The sequence below is a fragment of the Lacerta agilis genome, chromosome 3 (assembly GCF_009819535.1).
Source record: "Lacerta agilis isolate rLacAgi1 chromosome 3, rLacAgi1.pri, whole genome shotgun sequence".
Taxonomy (NCBI): Eukaryota; Metazoa; Chordata; class Lepidosauria; order Squamata; family Lacertidae; genus Lacerta; species Lacerta agilis.
This window is the reverse complement of record NC_046314.1, coordinates 96463976-96473710: the sequence shown is the minus strand read 5'-3', so window position 1 is coordinate 96473710 and position 9735 is coordinate 96463976. Positions and strand designations below refer to the sequence as shown.

At 43.4% G+C, this 9735-nt stretch overlaps 1 protein-coding gene across 7 annotated transcripts in view; it reads right to left on the bottom strand.

Moving 5' to 3' along the window:
• Positions 1 to 1234: 1234 nt before the first annotated feature.
• The window catches only part of EML4 (EMAP like 4), a 163637-nt gene continuing 155136 nt past the window's right edge, over positions 1235 to 9735 (bottom strand). For all 7 annotated transcript variants that reach the window (XM_033144859.1, XM_033144856.1, XM_033144860.1 and 4 more), the window contains 4 exons: positions 6532 to 6619; positions 5470 to 5568; positions 4986 to 5116; positions 1235 to 4201 (listed from right to left, as the gene is read on the bottom strand). In XM_033144859.1, coding sequence (XP_033000750.1) covers positions 3731 to 4201; positions 4986 to 5116; positions 5470 to 5568; positions 6532 to 6619 — 789 coding nt within the window. In that variant the 3' untranslated portion in view covers positions 1235 to 3730. The remainder of the gene's footprint in view (positions 4202 to 4985; positions 5117 to 5469; positions 5569 to 6531; positions 6620 to 9735) is intronic.

The following is a 9735-nucleotide window of genomic DNA, read 5'->3' as shown; positions in this document are numbered from 1 at the left end:
AACTCGATTCAAATACAGTAAAACAAAACCACCACACCAAACGAGGTGAAAACTAAGCACAATGTCTTCTTTTCAAAAAAGTTGTCTTAAGATGTAACCTTATATGGTTGCTCTGAAAAAGTGTTTTACATGCAAAATTTATCGGGCACACTGCAGTCAATTGTTTCCTAGTCCCTTTTTTGACATTCCTTCTGGCTTGCTCCAGAGTTAAAAGCTGGTTGCTTGGGTGAAGCTGTGGCGGAATAATGCCTGCTGATGGTTCAGGTTCATCATGGGTTAACCTATCACTCCCATGTTAGGTAGGTGTTCCCTGGGAGGCGGAGCTAGTTGGCATTCTAAAAGGAGGGGGGGAAACCGTTGAAAGGCACTTGGGGGGTTGGCAGTTGGGCGGTTGGCAGTTGGGGGTTGAGGGTTAGTGAGAGAAAAGGAGAGGTTAGGCTTTGGGGAATGCGAGGAAAGGTCATTACCATTGCTAAAGGGATGCAGGAAATAGTATAACAAAGCTGAATTACACGAGAAGAAGTTTTGTACCAGTAATAACCCGAGGCATCCATGTTTTCAAGTTACCTAATAAAGTTAAATGTGCTTAAACGTTCGTTGACTCTGGCAGTGTATCAGTACCTTAAGAGGTGTGACTAAGAGGAGAGAACAAAGCTTTCCTGTGGAAGAGGAAACTGTTTGCTTATCCTCCTGTCATACAGATGGCTGGACAGTGAAGCCAAGTGAGCCACTTATTTGCCTAAAGGGAAGGCAAACTGCAGTAGTTGGGAACCCTGGTAAGGAGAGCCCATAGGTGGCAAGAGGTTTTCAAACGTAGAGCCCTGAGGTACCCCAGAGACAACTCCCATACAAACACTGAAGGATTCATCCTAGTTGTCAGTGAAACCTAGGGAGTGTCTCTGTTGAGGAAGTATGGGGGGGGGAATAGGATCCCTCACTGAAGCTATCCCCAAAATGCCTCTCCACCTACAGCAATCTACACAGAGCAATGATTCCACACCACTAACATTCACTTTGGCCATTCCAAAGAAGAGTCTGAGGAAGACTTGCGCTTCTCCTACTGCTGCCTCTGAATTAGTATGGGGATAAAAGGGTGCATGCTCTCTCTGTGCAATGGTAAAATCCTTGTTTAGACCGCCTAAACTGGAACAAATAATTCAGGTGAGCAGAAGATGGGCACTTAAAAAACACCTGCCAGGTGAAGCCCCAAAGAGAGAGAGAAAAAGGTACCACGTTATTTTGATTCTTTTATTATTTTTTAAATCTTCAATTATTATTTTTCTGCCATGAGACAGGAATGCATGATAGAAATGGCTCAAACATCTTCACATGACACTCTTTAAAAATCATATTTCATTCACAATTTCCCCCTAGAACATCTACAGTTAACATAACCCCACCCATTTCCATCCATTATCACAGATTAAATTATCCATTAAACAGTAGTTGCCAGCAATCGAAAGCTGTAAGGCTTTTTTTTTTTTGCATAATAGAAAAACAACAACCCTCTTTTAGACTACAGCATGAGAAAAAAAAATCACGTTAACTCTCTCATTTTACATGGCAACCCCCAGGTAATAGATATTTTCAAAATGAAATGCATTGTTTCATGGTATTCATGGAGGATGAAAAAGAGAGTTATGCGTCCAATAAGCTTTGAAAAAAAACATTACTACATAGTACTTTTTCACCATTAAGTGTATTCCTTTTAAAGGAATCCATTACACTAGGATGGGAAACCTGTGGCTTTTCACACATGGTTGAACTACAACTCCCATCATCCCTGCCTATTGGCCATGTTGGCTGGAGCTGATGGGGAAGTCCAAGAACCAGCAGGAGTAGCCCAGGTTCTCCATCTGTGCATCACACCTCGACACAATCATCTGCAATCGTCTGCCTTGCCGACTGACATTATTTGGCAAAGCAGCTAATCACACACAAGAGTTCTCCAACACCATTACTATTTAACAGCACGGTTTTAAAATAAAACGAACAGATAAATGGGTTGCTTGGAATCCACGCTTCTCTCCCGTTTGGAGAGAATTATTTTGAGGTTTTCCGGAATGGATGTAAACAAAGAGGAGATCTATCTATTTATATATGTATATGCATACATACAAGTGTCCTTTGGGAGTTCATTTGAGTTCTCAATGTTACCAATGATGAATAGATACCTGATCTGTAGTAATTACTCCTGAGAAGATACTAGAAGGGAATGACAGTTCAGATGCACTTTGGAATGGCACAATCACGTAAACGCTTGCACACTTAAGACTTAACAAACTCATCCAAAGTTTCTAAAAACAATTCTAAAAACTAAACTCTAAGATATCAGCACAATAAAAAAAGAAGATCCTATTAAATCAAAACATAAAACAGCTAGGATTTTTTTTTCCAGAAAACTTTTTTTTTTTAAATGTAGGAAACTCTAGGTAATTAAGAAAAACTTAGCCGACAGGATTTTTTTGTGTAATTTTTTTTTTAAATGGTACTTTCCCAAACGCATAATAAAATGCCATGATATCCCATAACTGGCCAGGGTCCAGCCATCTCGGAGCTGCAACATTTACAGCAACTGGGCAAGAGGAATAAAACAAGCACAAAAAAACCTGTAGCACGCGGAAGAGAAAAAAATCCAAAAATAACCAACATAATCCAAGTTAATGTGACATTTACATTAGAGCAATTAAAAAAGGAGGCTGTAAAAAAAACCCATTTGAATTTTTCTGATTATGACGGTTATCCCTAGTTTTTGTAAGCAATTGATTTGTTATGCTAATCACAAGCACCAGATTTCATAACTTAATGATATTCCTCTAACATTTAGCCTCTTCGCAAGAGAATGAGCTGTATCGTCAGTAGGCCAAGTTTAACTCGAGAATCTGAACTTGTGCCATCATGCAATCAAGTCAGTTCACATCAAGGTCACAGTAGGTGTTCTTGAGTTTCAATATGTCTAGGCAAGTAGCTCCCTGGAAAAGACGTCCTACGGTGCCTGTCAATTAGAAAAAACTACGTGAAGGTGGTTGTCTTAAAAGACTGAACTTAAAAATCCATCGTCGGGGGAAGGGAAAGTGTTCGTTAATATGAGTTGCCTTAGAGCTAGCTAGCAGCACCCAGGTGGCTAGTAGGAATTAGTAGTGTTAGAAAATTGCATAGGTGTTAATAAAGAAGGCAGAGGGCATGATGCACGATCATGTTGTCCTCTTCGCTTCTTCCTCTCTTTTTAATATAAAAAAAGAAGGAAGAGCTCTCATAAAGAGCTTGCCGTTTTATTGGCTTTGCTGCACCTGGGTTGCATTATGCAGAAGGTATTACTTGGTCCTTCTGGTTGGTGTTAAAAAGTTCTTTCACAGGAGGCTTCCCTCCGCCCCTCAGCATACGGCTGGAGCTAATTCCCCCTTCTCCTGTAGCCCCCGGCCATTTGCACCATGCCTCTTTCCGACAGCAATTTCAGAATTACATTTAATCTATGTTGTTTACATCCTACTATCCTGACCAGCTCTTGAACGGAACTGCCAAGACGGGTCCTTACAATAGTCCCATGCATTGAAAACAGAAGATCGGACTAAAGGTCGTCAACTGAAACCCAACAACTTGGGTTGCTCCTAGACTGGAGGTGCTCCCCCTTCCCTCTCCCCTTCTTGAACCCTCCTCCCCTTTGACAAAAGTATGCACACTGAGGGGAGTTTTTTCTTCTTCTAAAAAGACCATCTTGAACTTGGAGCTGTTAAGACAACGGAGAGTTTTCCTGCTGGTCTTCCGTAATGGTGGATTCGCTATGCTCCTCGCTTGTTTCGTTGGATGGTTCTTCACCGTTTGGCTCTCCTGGATCCAGACTGCTCCCCTCACTGTGCTCCTCGCTCTGCTCTTCATTGGCTTCCACAGTCTGCTCCAGATTACTCTCCGAGGACGTCGGGGAACCGTCCGTTGCATTTTCGTTGGCTCCCATTCCGTCCAACGCCTGAGCGAGGGGAACGGGGGTCCTCGGCTGCACAAAGCTTTCGCTGGCACTAGCGGGCACTTTGGCCATGCCCATTTCTACCGTGATGTCGTTGTGTGGCAGAGTTACTTTCTCCACAAGTCTCCATTGGATGATACTCATGTCTTTGCCTCCAGTTGAAATCAAGTGGCTATCGCTGTGAGTGAAGCTGACGTTAGTCACGTGGCTGCTGTGGGCGCTGTATTTATGACTTGGTGCCTGTTGAAACAAACCAGGAAATGACAGTCTGCGCTGCTTGATGAGGATCTGAAGACCAATTGGAATAGCAGCTTCATGCCAGCATTTCAACACTGCGAATATACCCAGGGACAAAACTATGCGTCTTACAAGGCCAATCTAAGAGCGTCCCAATTTAGGAGGAAAGTAGGGGTGAGTCAGGGGAGATTTTCATAGTCTTGAGTTGGATGGTGCTGTTAACAAGGCATCTCAAGCTGGACTCCCTAGATTCCTGAATCACTCTGTGGACTTAGGTACTCTCGAAATGCTGCATATCTTTTTTTAAAAAATGCAAAATAAGGCCGGCCAAGTTAATACTCTGAGCTCCAGGGGGGCATGGATTGAGAGGCAAGGGGGATTTTTTTCGTTTTGGACGACAGGTCTAGACTTTAATCACACTGTATTATTTTCCCTGGGCACTTAAACCAGTGATTTGGGGAAGCAATGTTGAAACAATTCCCCACCACCACTTCTCCCATGAAGCCCAATGGATCTCTTCCCCACCCCCAGCAAGAACAGCTTGCACCCCAAACAAAAACTGGGTTGGGGGGGGGCAAAAGTCAACTTGCAACAATGACCCTGGGAGCAAGAGAATATTTTTATGAGTGGGGAGGAAGGGAGCAGGGGGGGATGGTGAGCCTTTAGATGTGATACTGGAACAAGTTTGCTACCACTCCAGTATGAGCACACACATGCTTGCACACACCCATAGTTCCACACATGCATGTATCACCCTTGCCCCTAAAAATGTGTCATCTAGACATACCTTTGCCTTGGAGCAGGGATACTGAAATAGATGGACTTTGCAAAAGTCATCAGCAACTGCTATCACCTTCCTGTTGTGGGACCTGATGAGAGCATTTATGTCTGTCCCGTCTGATCCTTCAGGCCACACTCCTTCAATAGAGGAAAGCCAACAAATTAGGGTTGTCACCTGCTTGAAGAAATCTTTGCCGATTAGTCGCATGAGTGAGCAAGGCAGTTCTGGGAAAGAGGCGCTGTTTACAGATGATGCACAGAATGGAATCCTGCAAAGGGAAAGTGGCTGAAGGGTGGGGAATATGGCCCAAATCACTGTGTGTGAAGAAAAAGTCGAGCAACCTACCCCTTCCACTACTAATTGCGACCTTTCGGAAGCAGCTTCTTGAAATAGTAGAGCTAGAAAGTGTTTGACAATTAACACCGTGCTCACTTAGCTTTCCAGAGCACCCCTGATTTAAAATGCAAGAAGGGTCATATTTGCTACTCACCAAACACCTGAAATCCCAGCACACAAGTGTATGTCGTCCAATCTATATCCTTACACTCAGAACGATTCCTCATTAGTTTGCAGCCGGCTGGAATGTCCCCTTCAAAAAAATGCACAACCCTCATTGGAATCACATAAGCGGCATTTGTTTTAGCTGTTTCTGACATTAAGAGTGTTACCTTTTCTTTCTTTCTTTCTTTGAACGAGCATCCAAGTGCATCTTCTAGTATTTCTATAGCTTTAAGGGTATGAACTGAGAACTCATGGGCTTCTTGATGCTGCTGGAGTACGACTCCTGTCCCAGAAACCACTGGCTATGCTGGTTGGGGGAGTTCAACAACATCTGGAAGGCCACAAGTCTCCTGCACCTGGCCTAAGGCAAGCCTGTCTTTCTCACATGGATATATAAACACTGGCTTACCAGCAGGGCTATACCCAAAATTAGGGAGAGAATGTTTACAAAGCCACATGCGGCTACCAGCCAAGTACCAGGGTCCCCAAGTGTTCAACCTCACCCCATTTTTGGAAACGCAGGAGGGTGACGGAGACCCAGCAAGCTGCCACACACTGCCGGTGTCCTGCCTTTGGGCAGGCCGAATGTCCACGAAGCACTTGGAGTGCTAAGGAAAGAATGCTAAATAAATGCCATTCTTCCATTGCTGAAGTGAAGTTTTAAAATGCCAGCAGGTGTCTGCACCAGTAAGTGACACGGGGCTCTAATGAGGCAAGGGTGTGTGTTGTTTTCCAAGCCGAAAACCTGCTTCGTGACACATCACACACCAGCACCACTCTCCCCTATAAACTGTTAAACTGATTGATGTCCCTGCAGAGATGCAAGCTATATTTGGAAGCTCTGTTAGCAAGAAGCAGCTCTGAATAACATCAGAAGGTCAGGTTACAGAAGGTCACGCCAGTATCCCCTGTCAGCAAGCGTTTTGCACCAACAGCTTGACTTGCACCAGCTCTCCCCGCCCCTCACCTCTCTCCCTCCACCTCCCCGCCCCACTGCTTCCCATTATGAATGTTCAGGCACTCCTGTAGGTAATTACAGCTTTGTACTCACAGTATAGTATTTCATAGTCTCCCGAGTTTGACATTATATACTTGTTTTCTGGGGACCAGTCAAGGTGTGTAATATAGCTGGAATGTCCCTAAAACACACACAAACACCAAAAAGAGAGAGAGAGAGAAAACAAGCAAGCTATCAAAATTCCGATCAGCAGAAAGAAGTATTTCCGCCTGCTTCGCTGTTTAATCCCCCTTTGAAAAGTTCATAGAAACAAAATGTCACGACTGACTGTAGGAGTAATTTACCAAGTTCTATCGCTTCAGAGAACCCATTCATTTTGATGGAATGCACGTAGAAGCCCATGAATTGAACTGCACGGGGCCCTGCTGATTGCACTCCACAGATACAAATGCTTAAGTTCTTCTGCCTGGTTATTATAGACAATTGGGTTTTATGCTTTGTTAAAATTTTCCCAAATCCTCAACAAAAGCAAGCTGAGGGGATGCTAGAAGATATGCAGGAATGCAATGTAACAAAGGACGGTTTGAAGTGTGCGAAGCTAAATTTGTATCCGGCAAATGGCAAGAGGAAGAATAGCACCTTTCGTCTACAGCAGGTTTAGCTTTTGTTGCTTTCAAGTCTCCCCATGACCTGAGCTATAAGTAGGTTCAGACTATGGTTTAGCCATGTGCTTAGGCTGTCCCCCCTTGTCCTCCCGCATGCTCTGATTGCCCTTCTTACTTCTGACTCAGTGAACTCAGCTATACAGCTGCAAATAAAATGTTTTAAGTGTGTTGTAAAGTGCAATATACAAATATTACACTAGATGGCAATGGTGAGCTATGGCAAATTCGATATATATTTCAAAATGTTTTTTTTTTTTTTTAAAGCATTTTCACCAGGTTTTTTTAAAATATATATATGGGTGTAGATTCCATCAGTATCAAATCGTAATTTGCCAGCAGGTTAAAATTTCAGCAAAACATGGTTTGTCTCGGGTTCACATGCAATGACAGATTATAATTTACTACTAAATAGGGAGCAAGAAGGGAAACACAGGCCTCATCCACATTATGCCAATCCACAGTCTGGTGTTACACATCTGAGCAGCCATTTACACACTGCAGCAGCCATTTCTGCAATTACTCGAGCTGCACTTAAAGTGGAAATTGTTGCTGTGAGATTCATCTATGTATAGGATGGTTCACAACCAAGATTTCCTCATGTGATTCAAAATGCAGGAAGATCTGTCAGGTAGAGGGGGTGGGAAATAAGCAACTGGCTTATTTGAACTAGCTTTTTAAAAATGTCCTCAATTGGTTTGGAAGACATGCATCAGGGTTAAAAACCAAAAGCTCTCTCTTTCTCTCCCCTCCCCTGCTCCTTCTCCTCATCCTGAATCTTCAAGATGCTGGAAGCTAGAACTGACATGGGGGGGGTGCGGGGAGAGAGTTGGGACCACCATTTACTACATCCTGCCAGACATCTGGCAGCTGTAAACATTCCTAGGGGAGGCAGAGAATGGTTGGGTGGGTGGGGGGGCCAACTGGGAAGGGGCGCTCCTGAGTCGGAAAATCCCTTTGAGCCAGCAACTGCGATGGGAGAGGTCTGGACACCACATTGCTCCAATAGTTGAAATAGCAGAGTTTTGCATTCCATTCGAAAGGGGAAAAAAACCTCCCCTCAGCAGCTACCAAAGTGAGAGACATATTAGACTTCGCTTCTGATCTACTGTTCACATAGTGAGAGTAATCACTACTGGCACCTTTGGCTAGTAAAACTGAGTGAGTGAACAGGGAAGCTCCCTTTCTCATCGCTAAGGACAGTATTCTTGGATAGGACAAGGAGAGAGAGAGAGAGAGAGAATGTTAGAAGTTAAGAGTGATTTATGTTGAATGGACAGAGGAGCTTACTCACATTCAAGTATATATGAACAGAAGTCCTTTCTTACTGCGTAAAGGATGGGGACAAGAAGATGCGCAACACATGCAAGAATGCTGGTGCAGGAATTGTGCATGCAGCCCTGCCCCCTCCACACTTTGAACCCTCGCACGCCCATAAACATTCCAGAACATGCCTCTCACTCTAGATATATTGTATTATCATACCTATTTAGAGACCACTTCATGGTATAAAGCCATTGACAGCACACAGTAACACCAAAGCACAAACTCTTAAGAACAATAAAACCATCCATACAGACTCTAAACAGAATGAGGCCATTTCATCAAACTCAAAATAATTAGGACTCCACAATGTTAAGACTTTGCTAATACCAAGTTTCTGAAGCAACCACAGGGATACTCTGCCATCATGTTACATAGTATACATGGTTTAATTATCAACGGACATATGCATCTACACAGAAGTGAGTGTTGTGCACAACGTGAAGGTGATATGTGAAGGCAGTGCATGGATACAACGCCACCCTTGTACACAGAAGATACAGTTTAATGCACAAAGGCCATGTCTCCTTCTGGTGCTAGAAATATGAATTATGTACTACTGTAAATATGGCGTACTGTTAAGAGAGCCCTGACTTCCTCCCTGCCATCTGGACAACATCTGTATGGGCTGAGGTCAGGTTTGAACATGGAATGCAAAAATTTATTCTGCATAAGCACACCAGTTTTCATTCAGATATCCCAGATTGCAAGGGAGATATCACATTGAACTACATATTTTCCGGACTCCTTTTGGTTCGAAACACAGAAAGCTTCAAATTTCCACTCCAATGTCCCCATTTTCAAGGGAGATAGCACAGTGCATTGCATTTTGCATTTCCTTCTGCTGGGTGGTGGGAATGTTGAGCTGGTTGGTACCCAAACACAAGGCACACAACAGAGCCCTAAACACACACAGACCAAACCTATTCTGATCAGTGTTTGGAATCATCATATTACAGAACAAACAACCAAAGCAGGGATGAGCTAAGCTGAGGCAATTTTACCATGATTCAATATTCAAAATATGCACCCAAAACAATCCCTCTGAACAAGGAAACACTCTCAGAACTAGCAAGTGAAATAATGGAAACTGAAATTCGGGGAGCCTTTTAATTCATTTTAAACCAGGAAGAACATAATGCACACCTTTTTTATGAACTGGCAGAGAAATCAAGAGGTAAGCAATTCAGAGCTTTTAATAGGAATTGTAGTGTCAGAAATGGCTCTCCATCGTACTGCTTGGCTGAATGATTGTCCAAAGCATAGAGCATGGGAAGCGGCCTTTAGCAAGTCAGACTTTTGGTCCATCTAG